Consider the following 23,746-nt stretch of genomic DNA (forward strand, 5'->3'; position numbering starts at 1 on the left):
TTTAGTTTTGCATAGTTTAATACTTCATCAGTGTAAAAATAGCAAGCCAAGTAAAGTGCTTTTTTTCTGGAGATCATCATGTAAACATTGAACAATCAGTGCAAGAAGGCGTGTAACAACTGCATAGTTTTTAACACCTGGAAGGCAAATCTTACATTGAAGACAGACAGTTGATTGAAACGTTGGCGTCATTAAACATGTAATATATATCAGCACTGCTTAAACCTGGAATGTAACTAAGTTTTAGAAAAAGGTCGAGTGTCTGTGTATGAATTTCCATCTTTCACATGTGATCTTATTAAGCGTGTGTAAAGTACAGCATTGTATTCATTAGAATCCACCTAGACCACCTTCTTCAGAGACATGAGAATGCTGGGTTTCTCCTCCATGACACGCACAAGTAGGTTGTCGATGTACTGCTCCAGGTGAGCGATCCTGGCGCTCTTCTCCTGCAGCTGCCTCTCCTGTTTTACCACCAGGGAGATGAGTTCCTCCTTGGTGAGCATGGAGTACGGTCCCTTGGCTTTGCTTTCTTTCACCTGCAAGAACCAATAACAGACACACGTGTATAGTAGTTCATCTTTTAGTCCAATTTTTTTTTTTTAAAAAGGTACAACTATCATCATCTGACGGTCAGATACCTCTGTGTTCTCTAGAACTGGACCGAGGAGTCCAGCGTTTTCAGCTGTTTCTCTTGGAATGGCTGAGAGAGGATGCTGTTCCAGGGGACCGAGGGGTTTGACTGGATGAAGTCTGCAAAAAACACACATCAAAATCTGGAGCACAAGGATACATGAAACCAGGGGCTAAAAAGGGCTGTGGAGAGGGGCGTGGTCCGCGGGCCTGCCGCGGAGCGGGGTGTGTAAGGACCGGCCTCGAAGTCAGCGGCAGGTGAGTAGATTGCCCAGCTGGGGCTTGTTATCTAATCACCCGTCGCCCTTATTAGCAGCAGCCGGAACGAGAGATGTGTTTGGAGTAGAGATGTCCGATAAAATCGAACTGCCGATATTATCGGCCGATAAATGCTTTAAAATGTAATATCGGAAATTATCGGTATCGGTTTCAAAAAGTAAAATGTATGACTTTTTAAAACGCAGCTGTACGGAGTGGTACACGGACGTAGGGAGAAGTACAGAACGCCAATAAAGGCACTGCCTTTGCGTGCGGGCCCAATCACATAATATCTACGGCTTTTCACACACACACACAATTGAATGCAATGTATACTTGGTCAACAGCCATACAGGGCACACTGAGGGTGGCCGTATAAACAACTTTAACACTGTTACAAATATGCGCCACACTGTGAACCCACACCATTCCGGGAGAACATCCGCACCGTAACACGACATAAACACAACAGAACAAATACCCAGAACCCCTTGCAGCACTAAATCTTCCAGGACGCTACAATATACACCCCCGCTACCACCAAACCCCGCCCACCTCAACCGCGCCCCCACCACCATCTCTCAAATTTGGAGGTCTCAAAGTTGGCAAGCATGGTGTAAGGACCGGCCTCGAAGTCAGCGGCAGGTGAGTAGATTGCCCAGCTGGGGCTTGTTATCTAATCACCTGTCGCCCTTATTAGCAGCAGCCGGAACGAGAGATGTGTTTGGAGTAGAGATGTCCGATAAAATCGAACTGCCGATATTATCGGCCGATAAATGCTTTAAAATGTAATATCGGAAATTATCGGTATCGGTTTCAAAAAGTAAAATGTATGACTTTTTAAAACGCCGCTGTACGGAGTGGTACACGGACGTAGGGAGAAGTACAGAACGCCAATAAAGGCACTGCCTTTGCGTGCGGGCCCAATCATAATATCTACGGCTTTTCACACACACACAAGTAAATGCAATGTATACTTGGTCAACAGCCATACGGGGCACACTGAGGGTGGCCGTATAAACAACTTTAACACTGTTACAAATACGCGCCACACTGTGAACCCACACCAAACAAGAATGACAAACACATTTCGGGAGAACATCCGCACCGTAATACAACGTAAACACAACAAAACAAATACCCAGAACCCCTTGAAGCACTAACTCTTCCAGGACGCTACAATATACACCCCCCCCCCACCCCGCATCTCCCGAATTTGGAGGTCTCAAGGTTGGCAAGTATGGTGTAAGGACCGGCCTCGAAGTCAGCGGCAGGTGAGTAGATTGCCCAGCTGGGGCTTGTTATCTAATCACCTGTCGCCCTTATTAGCAGCAGCCGGTACGAGAGATGTGTTTGGAGTAGAGATGTCCGATAATATCGAACTGCCGATATTATCGGCCGATAAATGCTTTAAAATGTAGTATCGGAAATTATCGGTATCGGTTTCAAAAAGTAAAATTTATGACTTTTTAAAACGCCGCTGTACGGAGTGGTACACGGACGTAGGGAGAAGTACAGAGCACCAATAAACCTTAAAGGCACTGCCTTTGCGTGCCGGCGCAGTCACATAATATCTACGGCTTTTCACACACACAAGTGAATGCCATTCATACTTGGTCAACAGCCATACAGGTCACACTGAGGGTGGCCGTATAAACAACTTTAACACTGTTACAAATATGTGCCACACTGTGAACCCACACCAAACAAGAATGACAAACACATTTCGGGAGAACATCCGCACCGTAATACAACGTAAACACAACAAAACAAATACCCAGAACCCCTTGAAGCACTAACTCTTCCAGGACGCTACAATATACCCCCCCCCCCCCCCCCCCATCTCCCGAATTTGGAGGTCTCAAGGTTGGCAAGTATGGTGTAAGGACCGGCCTCGAAGTCAGCGGCAGGTGAGTAGATTGCCCAGCTGGGGCTTGTTATCTAATCACCTGTCGCCCTTATTAGCAGCAGCCGGGACGAGAGATGTGTTTGGAGTAGAGATGTCCGATAAAATCAAACTGCCGATATTATCGGCCGATAAATACTTTAAAATGTAATATCGGAAATTATCGGTATCGGTTTCAAAAAGTAAAATTTATGACTTTTTAAAACGCCGCTGTACGGAGTGGTACACTGACGTAGGGAGAAGTACAGAGTGCCAATAAACCTTAAAGGCACTGCCTTTGCGTGCCGGCCCAGTCACATAATATCTACGGCTTTTCACACACACAAGTGAATGCCATTCATACTTGGTCAACAGCCATACAGGTCACACTGAGGGTGGCCGTATAAACAACTTTAACACTGTTACAAATATGTGCCACACTGTGAACCCACACCATTCCGGGAGAACATCCGCACCGTAACACAACATAAAAACACAACAGAACAAATACCCAGAACCCCTTGCAGCACTAACTCTTCCAGGACGCTACAATATACGCCCCCGCTACGACAAAACCCCGCCCACCTCAACCACGCCCCCGGCCCCATCTCCCGAATTTGGAAATCTCAAGGTTGGCAAGTATGGTGTATGGACCGGCCTCGAAGTCAGCGGCAGGTGAGTAGATTGCCCAGCTGGGGCTTGTTATCTAATCACCCGTCGCCCTTATTAGCAGCAGCCGGGACGAGAGACGTGTTTTGAATGGCTGGTGAGCGGACGCATGAGACTGAGAGACATTTAGCTGGAAAGCAAAACCCTACCGCTATATGACAATAAAAGACTTGTTACCCAGACTACCGGGCCCACGAGAGCATCTTTGTGGTCAGAGGAACCCACAGAGGGCAACCTCCACAAGGGCCAATGTAAAAAATATGCCAAACAGCAATTTTCACCACAAGTGAGGAATTCAGCCTCATACCGCCATATATAAAGTACAGTAGTAAAGGTTGTCACACAGTTAATGTAAAATTTTGCATCTCTAATGTACATTTTTAACCTCAAAACATTCATAAAGGTCATTTTCTGCAGATATTCACCATTTCCAGGCGTTGTTCTGTAACCAGCTCCTCGTAGATATTTCATCCGATCGCTTTCAAACTTGACCCAGACAGATTATGCATATGGAGGATGCTACATGTACAAGCGTTCAGGTTTTCACTGTAAGACTTGGGCGCAGCCTGGCGACAAAGTTTATCCTTCTCCATAGAGCGTCAAAAAGTCACGACTTTACCGTAGAGCAGGGGTGCTCATTACGTCGATCGCGAGCTACCGGTCGATCTCGGAGGGTGTGTCAGTCGATCACCAGCCAGCCATTAAAAAAATAGTCCTAAAAATGAGCGATCATAAATCTTCACTATGACGTCACTTTCGTCACTTGATTGACAGTCACGGAACCAAGGGTCTTCTGAGATGCTGCCAGCTAATTAAAATGACCGACAGGAAGGCGAGAAACACTTTATTTCAACAGACTCTGGCGCCGTACCTGTCGTCAAAACTCCAAAGACCGACTGCACAGTTGCGCAATAAAAGCGCTACTTCATCCTGCCTGCGCTACCAAAATAAGAGTCTCAGAAAGCTGGCGTGCGCAAGCTAGCAAGCTACGGAGTTTGCCGACAATGTATTTCTTGTAAAGTGTATACAAAGGAGTACGGAAGCTGGACAAATAAGATGCCAAAAACCAACCACTTTCATGTGGTATTGGACAGAAAGGAGGACTTTTTTTCTCCTCCATTCGAAAATGCGGACCTTATCATCACCACTGTCTGATTCCAATCAATGCAAGTCATCACAATCAGGTAATACACCAACTTATATTCTTGTCTTCATGAAAGAAAGGAGTCTATATATGTTAAACATGCTTGTATTATCTCTAAACACTTTTAACTTATTAACAATATTAACTATATGTGTTAAACATGCTTGTATTATCTCTAAACACTTTTAACTTATTAACAATATTAACTGTATGTGTTAAACATGCTTGTATTATCTTTAAACACCTTTAACTTAACAATATTAACTATATGTGTTAAACATGCTTGTATTATCTCTAAACACTTTTAACTTATTAACAATATTAACTATATGTGTTAAACATGCTTGTATTATCTTTAATCACCTTTAACTTATTAACAATATTAACTATATGTGTTAAACATGCTTGTATTATCTTTAAACACCTTTAACTTATTAACAATATTAACTAAAAGTGTTAAACATGCTTGTATTATCTTTAAACACCTTTAACTTGTTAACAATATTAACTATATGTGTTAAACATGGTTGTATTATCATTAATCACCTTTAACTTGTTAACAATATTAACTATATGTATTAAACAAACTTGTATTTTCATTAAACACCTTTAATTTTTTAACAATATTAACTATGTGTTAAACATGCTTGCATTATCATTAAACACCTTTAACTTATCAACAAAAACATATATTTCATAAATAAGGAAATATAAATGATATATATGAATGAGGTAGATCCCCACGACTTGATCAATTGAAAAGTAGCTCGCCTGCAGAAAAAGTGTGAGCACCCCTGCCGTAGAGCATGAGTCTCAAATTGAAATATTTTTTTAAATCTGTAGATTTTACGATAACAAAAAACTGGTAGCTCTGTCACCAGAATGTTACCGTAAAATGTACAGTGCTTTTTTTTTTTTTTTTTTTTTTTTTTTTTTTAACAGTAAATTACTTTAAACTGAAATACTTTTCTGCAAAATTCTGGCGAATGAGCAGCTATTTTTTTAAAACTGTAAAATCCTTGTTTTTACAGTGCATCGCTGTAAATGGAAACATGGTACTAGAGATGTCCGATAATGGCTTTTTTGCCGATATCCGATATTGTCCAACTTTTAGTTACCGATACCGATATCAACCGATCCTGATGTATACAGTCGTGGAATTAACACATTATTATGCCTAATTTTGTTGTGATACCCCGCTGGATGCATTAAACAATGTAACAAGGTTTTCCAAAATAAATCAACTCAAGTTATGGAAAAAAATGCCAACATGGCACTGCCATATTTATTATTGAAGTCACAAAGTGCATTATTTTTTTTAACATGCCTCAAAACAGCAGCTTGGAATTTGGGACATGCATGAGGAGGTTGGGGTGGGTGGGGTTGGGGGTTGCGGGGGTGTATATTGTAGCGTCCCGGAAGAGTTAGTGCTGCAAGGGGTTCTGGGTATTTGTTCGGTTGTGTTTATGTTGTGTTACGGTGCGGATGTTCTCCCGAAATGTGTTTGTCATTCTTGTTTGGTGTGGGTTCACAGTGTGGCGCATATCTGTAACAGTGTTAAAGTTGTTTATACGGCCACCCTCAGTGTGACCTGTATGGCTGTTGACCAAGTATGCCTTGCATTCACTTGTGTGTGTGAAAAGCTGTAGATATTATGTGATTGGGCCGGCACGCAAAGGCAGTGCCTTTAAGGTTTATTGGCGCTATGTACTTCTCCCTACGTCCGTGTACACAGCGGCAGTTTTAAAAAGTCATACATTTTACTTTTTGAAACAGATATCACATTTTAAAGCATTTATTGGCCGATAATATCGGCAGTCCGATTTTATCGGACATCTCTACATGGTACCACTGTTTACCATTCTCTTGATGAGCTTCAAGAGGTAGTCACCTGAAATGGTTTTCACTTCACAGGTGTGCTTGAAGCTCATCGAGAGAATGCCAAGAGTGTGCAAAGCAGTAATCGGAGCAAAGGGTGGCTATTTTGAAGCAACCAGAATATAAAACAGGTTTTCAGTTATTTCACCTATCTTTTGTTAAGTACATAACTCCACATGTGCTCATTCATAGTTTTGAAGCCTTCAGTGACAATCTACAATGTAAATAGTCATGAAAATAAAGACCTTGAATGAGAAGGTGTGTCCAAACTTTTAGCCTATACTACACATTGCCCTTTTTTATCCCCACGCCCTCAGTTTGGGACAACATCAAGCAAAGCACGGCCACCTCACCTGCGCAACGCTACAGGAGGCACGTCCTTCTTCCGGCCTGCAGCTTCATTAGGCGGACTCTCCTGGTGCGACACAGCCCGACTGTCCTCAGGCGCAGTGTGGGCGTGGTCAGGGTTTGGCTCATTATTTAGTGTGCTCGGTGTGGCGGCGAGGGTCTTAGGTGGAGGTGCGGGTGCGCGTGACTTGAAGGATTTGCCTTTGGTTTCAGACGCAGCATCGGGAGATTGGGACACAGGAGTGTGATCGTGTGAGGATGCTGCGTCGTCGTCGTCGTCCTCATCGTCTTCAAATGGATTCGAAGACGTGTCCGACCGAGGTATTGACGGTGCTGCACGCTTTGTGTGTTTGGCTGCGGAGGAAGTGTTGGGGTTTTTTGCATCTGGGAGAGATCTGCTCTGAGGTGGAACACTGGCAGTCTTCACCTCCTTGTCTTTATTTTGCTTGGCGATAAGCCCCGGGTGCCGTGGGTCAGGTCTGACCACCGCAGTCGTACTTGGAGGCAGAGGAGCCGGTCGCTTCTTTTCATCCACAGGAAGGGCTCTGCTCCCCACCTGACAGCTGGGAAGGAGAAACAGTGGGAAGGACAACAAGGTTTTCAGCATTCCGTATCATCACGTCAACAACTTTGTGGCTTATTTGGAGTCATTCGGTTTTAATTCCATTGTGCAAGGTGGCAGTTACCATTAATAACTGGCGAGAGGATTAATAATACAACAAACATGTTGCACTTGTAGTTGCCCAAGTGGTATAAAAGCACACTCAAACTGCAACATTCCTGACTTTGTGGCTTATTTGGAGTCATTCTGTTTTAATTCCATTGTGCAAAGTGGCAGTTACCATTAATAACTGGTGAAAGGATTAATTACATGAATCTTATGTTGAGAGAAACAACCTGTTAGTAAAATAAAAAAACTACATTATTGAAAAAAATGACATTAATAAATGTAATCAATTGTCATACATTTGAAGACTTTTGCCATGACACCTGGAGCGATGACCTGGGCTGACAGGACACGCTCACATGCCAACACAGCTACATAACTGTCACCGAGCTGTCAGGTTTGGATTACGTTGCCATGGCGATGCAGGATGTAAACTAAACCAGGAAGTCGACGCACATGTAAATGATATGGCTCTCATCCTGCACCATTCATGACTTCTCCCTGTCCGCATCAAGTTCCTCTTCTAAGATGCATCAAAAACACTTTTTCAGGGTTTGCGGTCCTCCTGCGGTTAAAATTCATGTTTAATATATACAGTTTATATTGGGCTTACTATTAATGGATTATAATGTCTACATAGAATAATTCATGTTTAATATATACAGTTTATATTGGGCTTACTATTAATGGATTATAATGTCTACATAAAATAATTCATGTTTAATATATACAGTTTATATTGGGCTTACTACAGTATTAATGTATTATAATGTCTACATAGAGTAATGAAGAGGTGTGCTGTGTGGAAACTGACCTGTCCAAGATGGCGGCCTCTGGGTCCAGTGTGCTGCCCTTTGACCCGGAAGAAGAGTCAGGATCCTCTTCATCAAAAGGATTGGTGGAAGGAGCGTGTCTCAGACTCTCTGCAGGTTCTCTCCTCTTCTCCTCCATCTTTTGTTCCTCCATTCTCCTAATCATGTCTTCTTGCTCCTTCCTCATGCGCTCCTCTTCCTCCCTTTTTCTTTCCTCCTCCTCCTCACCTCTTCTCTGTTCTTCTTCCTCCATTCTTTTTCTCTCATCTTCTTCCTTCCTAACCCTCTCCTCGTCTTCCTCCCTTTTTCTCCTCTCCTGTTCTCTAAGTTGTTCTTCTTGTCGTCGCATCCTCTCTTTCTCCTCCCTGACCTTTCTCTCTTCTTCCTCCAGTTTCTTCTTCTCTTCTAGAAGTTGTTCTTGCCTCCTCATCCTCGTCTCCTCCTCTTCCTCCCTCTTGTGCTGTTCTTCTTCTAATGCTAATCTTTCAAGCTCTTCTTCTTGTCGTCTCATCCTCTCTTCTTCCTCCTTTCTTTCCTTCTCTTCTTCCACCAGTCTCCTCTTCTCTATGGCTAATCCTTCTAGCTCCCTTTCCCTCCTCACTCTCTCTTCCTCCTCCTCCATCTTTTCTTCATTCCTTTTTCTCTCTTCTTCCACCAGCCTCCTCTTTTCTTCTGCTAGTCGTTGCAGTTCTTCTTCCCTTCTCATCCTCTCCTCTTCCGTCTTTCTCGCTTTCTCTTCATGTCTTCTCCTCTCTTCCTCTTCCCATCTCCTCTTTTCCTCTTCTCGTCTATTCCGCTCTTCTTCCTCCTTCTTGGCCTTTTCTTCAGTCATTTTCCTCTCTTCTTCTTCTTCTTCCGCGACTCTTTTTCTTCGCAGCTCTTCTTTTTCTTGTCTTCTAATCCTCTCTTGCTCCTCCTCCATCACAGTTTCTTCATTTCTTCTCTTCTCTGCTTCTTCTTCCTGTCTCCTCTTTTCCTCTGTTAGTCTTTCCCGCTCTTCTTCTTCTTGTCTTCTCATCATCATCTCCTCTTCCTCCTTTCTCATCTTTTCTTCATTTCTTCTCCTCTCTTCTTCCCTTCTCCTCTTTTCCTCTGTTAGTCTTTCCCGCTCTTCTTCTTCTTCTTGTCTTCTCATCATCTCCTCTTCCTCCTTTCTCATCTTTTCTTCATTTCTTCTCCTCTCTTCTTCCCTTCTCTTTTCCTCTGTTAGTCTTTCCCGCTCTTCTTCTTCTTTTTGTCTTTTCATCATCTCCTCTTCCTCCTTTCTCACCTTTTCTTCATTTATTCTCTCTTCTTCTTCCTTTCTCCTCTTTTCCTCTGCTAGTCTTTCCCGCTCTTCATCTTCTTGTCTTCTCATCATCTCCTCTTCCTCCTTTCTCACCTTTTCTTCATTTATTCTCCTCTCTTCTTCTTCCTGTCTCCTCTTTTCTTCAGCTAGTCTTTCCCGCTCTCCTTCTTCTTCTCGTCTTTTCATCTCGTCTTCCTCCTTTTTCACCTTTTCTTCATTCCTCCTCTCTTCTTCTTCTTCTTGTCTCCTCTTCTCCACTGCTAATTTTTCCAACTTTTCTTGTTTCCTCCTCTCTTCCTCCTTTTTACTCTCATCTACCTCCAGTCTTCTCTTCTCTTCTACTCTTTCCAGCTCCTCTTGTCGTCTCCTCTCTTGCTCCTCCTTCCTGGCCTTTTCTTTATTCTTTTCCTCTTCTTTCTGTCTCGTCCTTTCCTCTGCCAGCCTCTCCTGCTCTTTTTCTTCTTGTCTTCTCATCTCCTCTTCCTCTTTTCTGGCCTTCTCTTCATTCCTCATCTCCTCCTCTAATATTGCCCCTTCTTCTCCACATCCCCCCTCTTCATCAAACCTGTCAATCATCTCCTCCTTAGCGTTCCCATCCTCCTCCTCCTCCTCCTCTTCCCAGGTGGTGTACTGCCTTATTGCAGGCAGCGAATCGACCAACGGGGGAGAGCTTTCCGGAACGTCGTCCATAGACCCGTGGCCGGAGCTGGCCAGACTAAAGTTGGAGCCGTTGCGAGCGGCGCGAGGCGGAGGTTCCTCGCAGTAAACATGGCTGCCGTTGATGCACAGGTTGCTTTTCTCCACAGAGGAGTGCTTCTGACCGGATGGATCTTTGCTGTCTGAGCTGCCCGAGCGTTTGTGCTTCATGAATTTGAACTTCTTCTTGCCTAGAAGGGGTGAGAAAAGGGACAAACTTGACTAAAGAGACCAGTGGGGATGGAACACAATGAGGTGAAGGCCAAACAATCCTAATGTGGATAAAGAGAAAACCTAGCTGCAAACACTGATGAATTAGTCATTAAGAACATGTTATAAAAAAGTGCTGAGCCCTGTCTGTGTATCTCTAATAGAGATGCGCGGATAGGCAATTATTTCATCCGCAACCGCATCACAAAAGTCGTCAACCATCCGCATCCACCCGAACTAACATTTAATCAAAACCACACCCGCCCGTTGTTATATATCTAATATAGACGATGCAAGGCATTAGTGAGGTTATAAAGCTTTTGCCTGTTAAAGAAAGGAGACTGATCCAATGCAGCAGAGACATTCAATGCGTGCCACGCTGTCACGGCCCAGACGCACACCAGTGCGCAATCATCTGGGAGCCGCGCTGAGCGCACCTCCAAGCGCGCTCGCGCCACTCAAACTGCTGCAGGCAGCTGCGTTCTATCTTGTTTTAACATCCTGTGGCACTCTTCTGGGATCACGGCGGACGAAACTGCTCATGCTCAGGGTGTTTGTGGAGATTCGGGGTTTTGCACAAATGTGATGCACCATGTTAGATGTCCCGGTTTTGTGACTGTCGTAGACATAAACAGCGTCGCAGCTCTTGCAAATCGCGTAGCCAGCATTACTATCATCCTGATTTACAACCTCATAAAAACGAGTCCACGCTGAACTTTTCTGGCCTTTTTTTCCCCTGGTCTTTAGTATTCCCTTTTTTTAGTTTGTCACGTACCACGTTTGCTGCCGGCGTTGCCATCTCTTTTTTTTTTCTTCTTCTGTTGTGGCATATGCTGGAGGTGCCTGCTCGTTTTTCGTATGTGGGTAACAACATTTAACTATGTATATATATTTCCGAATTGGTTTAACTGCCACCCGCCTGAATCTATTTAAAATCTAATTTTTTTTTATTTCAACCGCCCGACCCGCGGATAATCCGCGGACTCCGCGGTTGTGTCCGCAAACCGCGCATCTCTAATCTCTAACATCTTACCATATTTTACACGAATCAGAAAGTAGCAGATGTGAATTAATTCAAATATGGTGTGCAATCCTTTTCCCTCCACTTTTGTCTGAGTTTTCTATATTTGCGGCTGTATGGATTGTACAGTCCATTCAACTTCTTTCTCATTCTCCATTACGTCGATGGCGAGGTACCGGCCGATGGCGGAGGGTGCGTCAGTCCATCGCCAGCCAGGCATTATCAAAACAGACCCCCATATTTTTTTTCCACACGCTCCCCAAATTGAAATGCTTTTGACATATTTATTCCGTACAAAACTGCCACAGAGTTAGAGACTTGTGTATCATTCAAGCATGTATAGTGGCGCAGGTCTACACTCTACTGAATGGCATTTTAGTTCATCTTAAAAATGAAGGAAATGTCGTACAAAACCCAAAACCACTGACGTTGGCGCATTGTGTAAAGTGTAAATAAAAACGGAATAAAATGATTTACAAATATTCAATTGAATAGACTGCAAAGACAAGATATTTAATGCTCGACTTGAAAAACACATTTATTTTTTGCAAATAATCATTAACTTAGAATTTAATGGCAGCAACACGTTGCAAAAAAGTTGTCACAGGGGCATTTTTACCACTGTGTTACATGGCCTTTCCTTTTAACAACACTCCGTAAACGTTTGGGAACTGAGGAGACACATTTTTTGAAGCTTTTCAGGTGGAATTCTTTCGCATTCTTGTTTGATTTACAGCTTAAGATATTTGATAACAGATATTCACTTAGTATTACTTTCTTTAAAACATTTATTCAGTATTTTTTAACTTTAGAAAGTTACATGGTTGAAAACGATAATGATGCCAAAAAACATAAAAAAAGATGGGAAGTCCTCAAAGGCTTATGTTGAAAGTGTAATTATGTTTATAGATTATATGCTATCTGTTGTTGTATTCCCTAATTTTTAGTGACCTGGACATAAGCTGGACTGTACATACATTTTTTTTGTTGTTTTTTTGTTTTGAAAATGTAATTTTGTTTATAGATTATATGCAATCTGTTGTGTTCCAAAATTTTCTTTTTTTTTTGTTTTTTTCTCAGTGTCCAGTCCAGACATTATCTGGACTGGACCTGGTTTAAAAAAAAACCAACAACCTTTAAACGAAGCTAATTTCATTTACAACCAGGTCTGGTGAAGATAAGGTCCTTTCTTTCCTTTTTTTTTTTTTTTTTTTTTTTAATAGATAAGATAAATAAATATTTTCTTGGATAAAAAGGAAAGTAAACAATATAAAAATAATTACATAAGGGAGAGAAAAAAAAAAGAAAAATAGTAATTAAAATGAAAATGTTAGCGGACCAGCAGCACAAACAATCAAGTGTGCTTCAGGGACTGTGTCCCTTGCAGAAGTGTTGTCCATGTTGTGTTAACCAGAGTATTGATGGCAGAAAGAAACAACCCCTTTTGTGTGAGTGGGTGTGTGTGAGTGTGAATGGGGGTGGGAGGTTTTTTTTTGGGTTGATGCACTGGTTGAAAGTGTATCGTGTGTTTTTTTCTATGTTGATTTAATAAAAAAAAAAAAAGTTGTTTGGCGTTTCTGGGTGTTGTTGATAAATGGCTTTGGCTTTGCGTAGTAGAGTTTTAACTTGCACTTACAGATGTAGCGACAAATTGTAGATACTGACAGTGGTTTTCTGAAGTGTTCCTGAGCCCATGTGGTGATATCCTTTACACACAGATGTCGCTTTTTTGATGCAGTCAGAGAGGGGTCGAAGGTCACGGGCATTCATTGTTGGTTTTGTCCAGATTTTCTGAACCTTTTGATGATATTACGGACCGTAGATGGTGAAAACCCTAAATTCCTTGCAATAGCTCATTGAGAAATGTTGTTCTTAAACTGTTGCACAATTTGCTCACGCATTTGTTGACAAAATGGTGACCCTCGCCCCGTCCTTGTTTGTGAATGACTGAGCATTTCACGGAAGCTGCTTTTATACCCAATCATGGCACCCACCCGTTCCCAATTAGCCTGTTCACCTGTGGGATGTTCCAAATAAGTGTTTGGCGAGCATTCCTCAACTTTCTCAGTCTTTTTTGCCACTTGTGCCAGCTTTTTTGAAACATGTTGCAGGCATCAAATTCTAAATGAGCTAATATTTGTAAAAAAATAAAGTTGACCAGTTTGAACCTTAAATATATTGTCTTTGCGGTCTATTCAATTGAATATAAGTTGAAAAGGATTTGCAAATCATTGTATTTTTATTTACCATTTACACAACGTGACAACTTCACTGCTTTTGGGTTTTCTAATAAAAATATGAGTAAAGAGAAAACACAGACCTTCCGAGGCGTCGATATTAAGGCCAGACGACAAGCTGCCGCTCAGCGAGGAGTTCTTGGCAGGCAGCACCGACATGGACTGCGACATGTTCCTCTGCAGATTGGACTTGTGAGAAAACAAAGACTTTAACTTGTGTTTTTTCTTCTTCTCTTCTTTTCCCGCAGCTGCCTGGCCGCCGTCGTCCGCGTCATCTTCCTCGCTGTCGGTCAGAACCTGCGTGAAGGACGGCGTCGTCGCCGCCGGATCCGATTCTTTTTTCTTGCCCCGGACTTTGTCCTTCAGCTTGCCCATGCGGGATCGGGGTTTGCCAGCGGCAGAGAGGTCGAACATGCTGGCCGTCATGTTGTTCCTCAGGAACTGGATGTCCACCAGGACCTCGCCTCGGTCTTTGTCCGCCTTGCCCGTCTTGTCCAATAACCTGAACCACCTGGGCGGCAGAGAGAGTTGAATTAGAATGAATTAGTATGGACAGCAACTCATGAGGGTGTATCGTCATCAAAACATATAACCACCACAGCTGTGGCTGTTGGGAACCTCCTCGTATAGTTTTTTAGTAACTCCAGTAGCTATGTTTGAAATCATCCAGCAGCTTCAACTACGTCTACATGCGCTTTAACCCTCGAGTCTGGCTTCACTAAAAAAAACTGACATTTTTGCTTTTTATTTTTTTCCATCTTTGCCAAACATCCATCCATCCATCAATCTTCTTTCCCTTATCCGAGGTCGGGTCGCGGGGGCAGCAGCCTAAGCAGGGAAGCCCAGACTTCCCTCTCCCCAGCCACTTCGTCCAGCTCTTCCTGTGGGACCCCGAGGCGTTCCCAGGCCAGCCGGGAGACATAGTCTTCCCAACGTGTCCTGGGTCTTCCCCGCGGCCTCCTACCAGTCGGACGTGCCCTAAACACCTCCCTAGGGAGGCGTTCGGGTGGCATCCTGACCAGATGCCCGAACCACCTCATCTGGCTCCTCTCCATGTGGAGGAGCAGCGGCTTTACTTTGAGCTCCCCCCGGATGGCAGAGCTTCTCACCCTATCTCTAAGGGAGAGCCCCGCCACCCGGCGGAGGAAACTCATTTCGGCCGCTTGTACCCGTGATCTTGTCCTTTCGGTCATAACCCAAAGCTCATGACCATAGGTGAGGATGGGAACGTAGATCGACCGGTAAATTGAGAGCTTTGCCTTCCGGCTCAGCTCCTTCTTCACCACAACGGATCGATACAGGGTCCGCATTACTGAAGACGCCGCACCGATCCGCCTGTCGATCTCACGATCCACTCTTCCCTCACTCGTGAACAAGACTCCGAGGTACTTGAACTCCTCCACTTGGGGCAAGATCTCCTCCTCTCACCCTTTTCCGGGCGAGAACCATGGACTCGGACTTGGAGGTGCTGATTCTCATCCCAGTCGCTTCACACTCGGCTGCGAAGCGATCCAGCGAGAGCTGAAGATCCTGGCCAGATGAAGCCATCAGGACCACATCATCTGCAAAAAGCAGAGACCTAATCCTGCAGCCACCAAACCAGATCCCCTCAACGCCTTGACTGCGCCTAGAAATTCTGTCCATAAAGGTTATGAACAGAATCGGTGACAAAGGGCAGCCTTGGCGGAGTTCAACCCTCACTGGAAACGTGTCCGACTTACTGCCGGCAATGCGGACCAAGCTCTGACACTGATCATACAGGGAGCGGACTGCCACAATCAGACAATCCGATACCTCATACTCTCTGAGCACTCCCCACAGGACTTCCCGAGGGACACGGTCGAATGCCTTCTCCAAGTCCACAAAGCACATGTAGACTGGTTGGGCAAACTCCCATGCACCCTCAAGGACCCTGCCGAGAGTATAGAGCTGGTCCACAGTTCCACGACCAGGACGAAAACCACACTGTTCCTCCTGAATCCGAGGTTCGACTATCCGGCGTAGCCTCCTCTCCAGTACACCTGAATAGACCTTACCGGGAAGGCTGAGGAGTGTGATCCCACGATAGTTAAAACACACCCTCCGGTTCCCCTTCTTAAAGAGAAGAACCACCACCCCGGTCTGCCAATCCAGAGGTACCGCCCCCGATGTCCACGCGATGCTGCAGAGTCTTGTCAACCAAGACAGCCCCACAGCATCCAGAGCCTTAAGGAACTCCGGGCGGATCACAGTTACATTTAAATGTTAGAGGGCTGAAATATGGCCACCTTGTTTTGAACAAGTTTCTCTTTAAAATGGCTTTAATGTTATTATTTTGCAAAGTTATTTCAAATATTAATTGACATACACTTAAGACCATTTTGGTCACCATTGACTCCTATTTTAACACATTTTTTAATACAATGAAAACCTGACATGTTATAATGCTTTTCATCACAAATACTAAACATTTAAACTAGAGATGTCCGATAATATAATGTAATATCGGAAATTATCGGTATCGGTTTCAAAAATTAAAATGTATGACTTTTTAAAACGCCGCTGTGTACACGGACGTAGGGAGAAGTACAGAGCGCCAATAAACCTTAAAGGCACTGCCTTTGCGTGCCGGCCCAGTCACATAATATCTATGGCTTTTCACACACACAATTGAATGCACGCATACTTGGTCAACAGCCATACAGGTCACACTGAGGGTGGCCGTATAAACAACTTTAACACTGCTACAAATATGCGCCACACTGTGAACCCACACCAAACAAGAATGACAAACACATTTTGGGAGAACATCCGCACCGTAACACAACATAAACACAACAGAACAAATACCCAGAACCCCTTGCAGCACTAACTCTTCCGGGACGTTACAATATACACCCCCCGCTACTCCCTACCCCAACTCATCCCCCACCAACCTCCTCATACTCCCTCAGGGAGAGCATGTCCCAAATTCCAAGCTGCTGTTTTGAGGCATGTTAAAAAAAATAATGCACTTTGTGACTTCAATAATAAATATGGCAGTGCCATGTTGGCATTTTTTTCCATAATTTGAGTTGATTTATTTTGGAGAACCTTGTTACATTGTTTAATGCATCCAGCGGGGCATCACAACAAAATTAGGCATAATAATGTGTTAATTCCACGACTGTATATATCGGTATCGGTTGATATCGGAATCGGTAATTAAGAGTTGGACAATATCGGAATATCGGCAAAAAAGCCATTATCGGACATCTCTAATTTAAACATCCATCCATCCATTTTCTACCGCTTGTCCCTATTTAAACATATCTCTCCAAAATACAAAGTAAAATAGTTTTGGGTGTAATTACATTTCTTAACCACAAGTTAATGCGAGAGACATTCGTTCGCGAGTGTTTTTGCATTGTTGTTCATTTAAATTGCCAACAAACGACTTAAACGACCGCTTCTATATTAGCTACCGCTCTTTGTTTACAATGTATATTTTCTGCTGGATCTATTTTTTTTTTTTTTTTTTTTTTTTTAAATGCTGCTTTTTTTTGCTGCAGCTGTTACACATACTGTAATATTGTACATGGTAATTGGGATTTGTTATATATTGTATATATTATATAATAATATATCAGTATATATCATGTACTGTAGAGATGGCCGATAATTGCTTTTTTGCCGATATTCCGGTATTGTCCAACTCTTAATTACAGATTCCGATATCAACCGATACAGATGTATACAGTTGTGGAATTAACACATTATTATGCCTAATTTTGGATGCATTAAACAATGTAACAAGGTTTTACAAAATAAATCAACTCAAGTTATGGAAAAAAGTGCCAACATGGCACTGCCATATTTTTTTTTTTTAACATGCCTCAAAACAGCAGCTTGGAATTCGGGACATGCTCTCCCTGAGATAATCCTGATACCCATTACAACTATGGGAAGTACTATACTTTGACTTTCACAAAGTGCATTATTTTTTTTATTTTATTTTTTTACACATGCCTCAAAACAACAGCTACAAAAACAATGAAGGCACACAGCTTCAGTCCAGAGTATACTAGAGTAATAAAGTAAACAATAACATAGTCCTCCTTTAGTGCAAGACTGCCTGGCATACTGTATAACAGGAAATTATAAACTGGGCTCAATCTGAACAGCTGATATGGGCATCTACATCAACTATATGATTTGCCTGAGAAGCTGGACAGGACAAAAAAAAAAAAAAATGTTTCGAAACAGATACCGACAATTTCCGATATTACATTTTAAAGCATTTATTGGGCGATAATATCGGCAGTCCGATATTATCGGACATCTCTAATAATAACATATCGGTATATATCATGTACTGTATATATAATATGTAAATATTACATATATGTTATATTTATATTGCTACTGTGGTACATTTTTAGTCTACTTTATACCTTTTGTTTTCGCCCTCTTTTTGTGCCCTTGTGTGCATTATCCTTTCCATCCTTATCCTTTCCAACCTTTGTAACTGAGCTACTGTGTGGAACAATTTCCCTTGTGGATCATTAAAGTTTGTTTAAGTCTAAATGCAACTAACGATCGTGGTGGGTTGGTATTGCTACAGAGAGGTGTGTAAATGTGTTGTTTTTTTTAAAGACACTTTGTGTGGGTTGTCAGTGTGTATATGTGCAATGGTTAGGGATGTCCCGATCCGATATTTGGATCGGATGCCGATATTTGCCAAAAATTGCGTATCGGCAAGGCATGGGAAAATGCCGATCCAGATCCAGTTTTAAAAAAAACTCCGGTCCGTGTTTTCCAACGTACTTATTTTAATAATACATTCCACTTTTCTGCTGCTCCGTAATTTCCGTTCCGCATTTTCCAGCACACCTTCAACACATCTACAGGTCTTTGAATTCTCACGCAGTTGCTTTTAGCTGCTGGCATTACACGACAGGCTCTTCTCACTCTTTCCTGTGTCTCCCTCTCACAGACAGCGAGCGCACCTTCTTACACACGTCACATACTGTCACGTCATACGTCACATACGTATACGTCCTCCCCGAGCAGAGAGGTAGCAGCATGGCTAACGTTAGCTGTGATGCTAGCGCAGCCGTGCGAGCAACGCTCCCTCTAAGGTGCTCGCCTGTGCAATTGCGCACTGTTTAAGCGTCCTCTGCGCATAGCAAATCTATGCCACGCACACAATCTAATAAAAAAATAAGCGCATAACAATTTTCGACACACGGACACGACAGAGAAAACAGTTTTCGTCATCATTGTTCAAATATTGTAACGTCTGTCGAGACGCTTATCTCCATTCGGTGCCACACGTCTACACCATCAAAATGCTGAGGCAAAAATTTCCACATCAACACCGTATGAAAAAATTAGTGATTTTTTTAGTTGTGATTTCCTTCTCTGCATGAAAGTTTAAAAGTAGCATATATTAATGCAGTATGAAGAAGAATGTTTTAATGTAGACATGCAAACCTTGAAAGAACATTTTGAAAATCAAGACTACATTTCCTGCAAATGGGTGCATTTCTACCCTATATTTTAACTTTAGATTTATTCTCATATCAAACTCTGACATTTACATCCGGCGCCCCCCTCCACACCCTGGATTATAAATAATGTAAATAATTCAATGTGATTATCTTGTGTGATGACTGTATTATGATGATAGTATATATCTGATAGTATATATCTGTATCATGAATCAATTTAAGTGGACCCCGACTTAAACAAGTTGAAAAACTTATTGGGGTGTTACCATTTAGTGGTCAATTGTACGGAATATGTACTTCACTGTGCAACCTACTAATAAAAGTCTCAATCAATCAATCAAAACACATAGAATCATCATACTGCTGTGATTATATGCATCAAGTGTTCATTCAAGGCTAAGGCAAAATATCGAGATATGTATTGTGTATCGCAATATGGCCTTAAAATATCGCAATATTAAAAAAAGGCCATATCGCCCAGCCCTAGTTCAATGATGCCATTTCTGTTTGTCATGTATAATTTTGTCTATTTTGTGTTTATCCTTGAATAAACAGGTCAGTTTCTTGTTACCAACCATTGTGTATTATTCAAACTCCCCTAATTCAGCTGGCTAGTTGTTATCAAGAGTACTAAAACCCTTTTCAACATGATTCTGACAACTAAGTAGGCTAAATAACTTTAAACTTTAATACATGCTCGGATAGGCCAGTATCGGTATCGGTCAGTATCGGATCGGAAATACAAAAACAATATCGTGCAAAAACCTGGATCGGGACATCCCTAGCAATGGTCCCAATAAACCAGTGGCTGAGAACGTTCATGCAAGGGAATGTTTGACGCAAGACTTACAGTTGAATCATGGACTGCAATGCTTGCAAAGGGACTGTGGAACACTTCGACCAGGTAAGCACAATTACACATTCATAATTTGTCATTTTATTTTGTGTTAGTAGAAATAGTAGTGGGTGGAGTGTATTTACATTTTGGTTGGTAGGGCGAGGGGTCCTAATCCTTAGATGCCCGAGTAGAGGAATTCCTACTATCACTATCACTACTACTATCACTGTATGATTATTTTTGTATCAAAGCAATAAAAGGATGTTTGTCATCTGATGTAATTTGACCATTTTTTGTAGGTCTGTGTCACGTACCCCTGCTGCCAGAGGTCAGGCAGCTGTCCCAAATGGACTTGATATACAATGCATACATACTTTTTACGTCTGTCAATAGTGCACGAAGCAGCACCAGGTGCGACAGGCACCTTCTGTAGCGAGAGCGCTCATCGGGCCAGTAGTGGCAAGTCCACGGTGTCTCCCAGGGGAACAATGTTGGCTGTGGCCTGATGGTAGCACAAGGGAGTGGGCGAACCAGGTTTATTTGTAAACAGCACATGAAATCTGTCTGTGACTTTTGTTTATGAATAGTTTGTGTTATCATTGTATCTGTTCACGTTCTCTTTTGTTCAAATGTAGCTAATGGCCAGAGGTGGGTAGTAACGCGCTACATTTACTCCGTTACATCTACTTGAGTAACTTTTGGGATAAATTGTACTTCTAAGAGTAGTTTTAATGCAACATACTTTTACTTTTACTTGAGTATATTTATAGAGAAGAAACGCTACTTTTACTCTGCTACTTTTGTCTACATTCAGCTCGCTACTCATTTTTATCGATCTGTTAATGCACGCTTTGTTTGTTTTGGTCTGTCAGACAGACCTTCATAGTGCCTGCGTTTCAACAAATACAGTCACTGGTGACGTTCACTCCGTTCCACCAATCAGATGCAGTCACTGGTGACGTTGGACCAATCAAACAGAGCCAGGGGTCACATGACCTGACTTAAACAAGTTGAAAAACGTATTGGGGTGTTACCATTTAGTGGTCAATTGTACGGAATATGTACTGTACTGTGCAATCTACTAATAAATGTTTCAATCAATCAATCAAAAGTGTGAAGGAAAAAAGACCCTTTTTTATTTCAACCGTACATCCCGTCAAAAGCCTAAAGACTAACTGCACAGTTCCTGTCTTCACAATAAAAGTGCCGCTCCATCGCGCCTGCGCTTTCAAAATAAGAGTCTCCGAAAGCCAGCGCAAACAAGCTAGCAAGCGACGGAGTTTGCCGCCAATGTATTTCTTGTAAAGTGTATACAAACGAATATGGAAGCTGGACAAATAAGAAGCCAAAAACCAACCACTTTCATGTGGTATTAGACAGAAAGGAGGAACTTTTTTTCTCCTGCATTTGAAAACATGGACGTTATCATCACTACTGTCTGATTACAATCAATGCAAGTCATCAGAATCAGGTAATACACCAACTTATATTCTTGTCTTCATGAAAGAAAGGAATCTATATGTGTTAAACATGCATGTATATTCATTAAAACACCTTTAACATGTAAACAAAAACGGCAAAATAAAATAAATATAAATTATAGCTGAGATAGGCTCCAGCGCCCCCCGCGACCCCGAAGGGAATAAGCGGTAGAAAATGGATGGATGGATGGATAAATTATATACTGTATATATATCAATGTATGTATTAGAGATGCGCGGATAGGCAATTTATCTCATCCGCAACCGCGTCAGAAAGTCGTCATCCATCCGCCATCCACCCGATGTAACGTTTGATCAAAACTGCATCCGCCCGCCATCCGCCCGTTGTTATATATCTAATATTAATTAAAAAAAAAAAAAAAGGGTGAAAACTACGCGAATTGCACCTTGTGCAGACAAAATTTTTCGATCGGACACGGAGGAATTAGCGATGTAAAAGACCACGTTGGGACAAAAAAACACAAGTCTAATGCCGTTGCTAGCGATACAAGTGGAAAACTTTCAACGTTTTTCGTTGGTTGTGTCCGCAAACCGCGCATCTCTAGTATGTATATATATATATATATATATATATATATATATATATATATATGTGTGTATATGTTACTCATCAGTTACTCAGTACTTGAGTAGTTTTTTCACAACATACTTTTTACTTTTACTCAAGTAAATATTTGGGTGACTACTCCTTACTTTTACTTGAGTAATAAATCTGTAAAGTAACAGTACTCTTACTTAAATGACAACTTACTTGAGTACAATTTCTGGCTACTCTACCCACCTCTGCTAATGGCTTATGTTTTGCTATAGTGACGCGTTTTGTGGACTTATTGAAAAATTGCTACTGCATCAAAATCAGTGTTATGAATTATTACTAGAGATGTCCGATAATATCGGACTGCCGATATTATTGGCCGATAAATGCTTTAAAATGTAATATCGGAAATTATCGGTATCGGTTTCAATAAGTACAATTTATGACTTTTTAAAACGCCGCTGTACAGAGTGGTACACGGACGTAGGGAGAAGTACAGAGCAGTTGCGTCTCCCAGTCATACTTGCCAAGCCTCCCGATTTCCCCGGGAGACTCCCGAATTTCAATTCCCCTCCCGAAAATCTCCCGATTTCCACCCAGACAACAATATTGGGGCGTGCCTTATAGGCACTGCCTTTGCGTTCCGGCCCAATCACACAATATCTACGGCTTTTCACACACACAAGTGAATGCAATGCATACTTGGTCAACAGCCATACAGGTCACACTGAGGGTGGCCGTATAAACAACTTTAACACTGTTACAAATCAGAGGTGGGTAGAGTAGCCAGAAATTGTACTCAAGTAAGAGTAATGTTACTTTAGAGATTTATTACTCAAGTAAAAGTAATGAGTAGTCACCCAAATATTTACTTGAGTAGAAGTAAAAAGTATGTTGTGAAAAAACTACTCAAGTACTGAGTAACTGTTGAGTAACATACACACACATATATATATATATATATATACATATATATATACACAGTATATAATTTATATGTATTTATTTTGCCGTATTTGTTTACATGTTAAAGGTGTTTTAATGAATATACATGCATGTTTAACACATATAGATTCCTTTCTTTCATGAATATATCTATCTTTAATGAATATACATGCATGTTTAACACATATAGATTCCTTTCTTTCATGAAGACAAGAATATAAGTTGGTGTATTACCTGATTCTGATGACTTGCATTGATTGTAATCAGACAGTAGTGCTGATAGCGTCCACGTTTTCAAATGGAGGAGAAAAAAAGTTCCTCCTTTCTGTCTAATACCACATGAAAGTGGTTGGTTTTCGGCATCTTATTTGTCCAGCCTCCATATTCGTTTTCACACACTTTACAAGAAATACATTGGCGGCAAATTCCGTAGCTTGCTAGCTTGTTTGCGCTGGCTTTCGGAGACTCTTATTTTGTAAGTGCAGGCGCGATGGAGCGGCACCTTTATTGTGAAGACAGGAACTGTGCAGTCAGTCTTTAGGCTTTTGACGGGATGTACGGTTGAAATAAAAAAGTGTCTTTTTTCCTTCACACTTTTGATTGATTGATTGAAACTTGTATTAGTAGATTGCACAGTACAGTACATATTCTGTACAATTGACCACTAAATGGTAACACCCCAATAAGTTTTTCAACTTGTTTAAGTCAG

At 42.0% G+C, this 23,746-nt stretch overlaps 1 protein-coding gene across 2 annotated transcripts in view; it reads right to left on the reverse strand.

Moving 5' to 3' along the window:
• Positions 1 to 23,746, reverse strand: part of rab11fip1b (RAB11 family interacting protein 1 (class I) b) — a 49,496-nt gene continuing 25,750 nt past the window's right edge. The window contains exons 2-8 of one of the 2 annotated variants that reach the window (XM_072912091.1): positions 13,830 to 14,257; positions 9,407 to 10,469; positions 8,532 to 9,289; positions 8,297 to 8,483; positions 6,821 to 7,378; positions 642 to 753; positions 1 to 539 (exon numbers count right to left, since the gene is read on the reverse strand). In XM_072912091.1, the coding sequence (XP_072768192.1) occupies positions 342 to 539; positions 642 to 753; positions 6,821 to 7,378; positions 8,297 to 8,483; positions 8,532 to 9,289; positions 9,407 to 10,469; positions 13,830 to 14,257 (3,304 nt within the window). In that variant the 3' untranslated portion in view covers positions 1 to 341. Of the gene's footprint in view, positions 540 to 641; positions 754 to 6,820; positions 7,379 to 8,296; positions 9,290 to 9,406; positions 10,470 to 13,829; positions 14,258 to 23,746 lie in introns of both variants that reach the window. The other variant, XM_072912090.1, reaches the window with a different exon arrangement.

The sequence above is a fragment of the Nerophis lumbriciformis genome, linkage group LG32, assembly GCF_033978685.3.
Source record: "Nerophis lumbriciformis linkage group LG32, RoL_Nlum_v2.1, whole genome shotgun sequence".
NCBI classification, from domain to species: Eukaryota; Metazoa; Chordata; class Actinopteri; order Syngnathiformes; family Syngnathidae; genus Nerophis; species Nerophis lumbriciformis.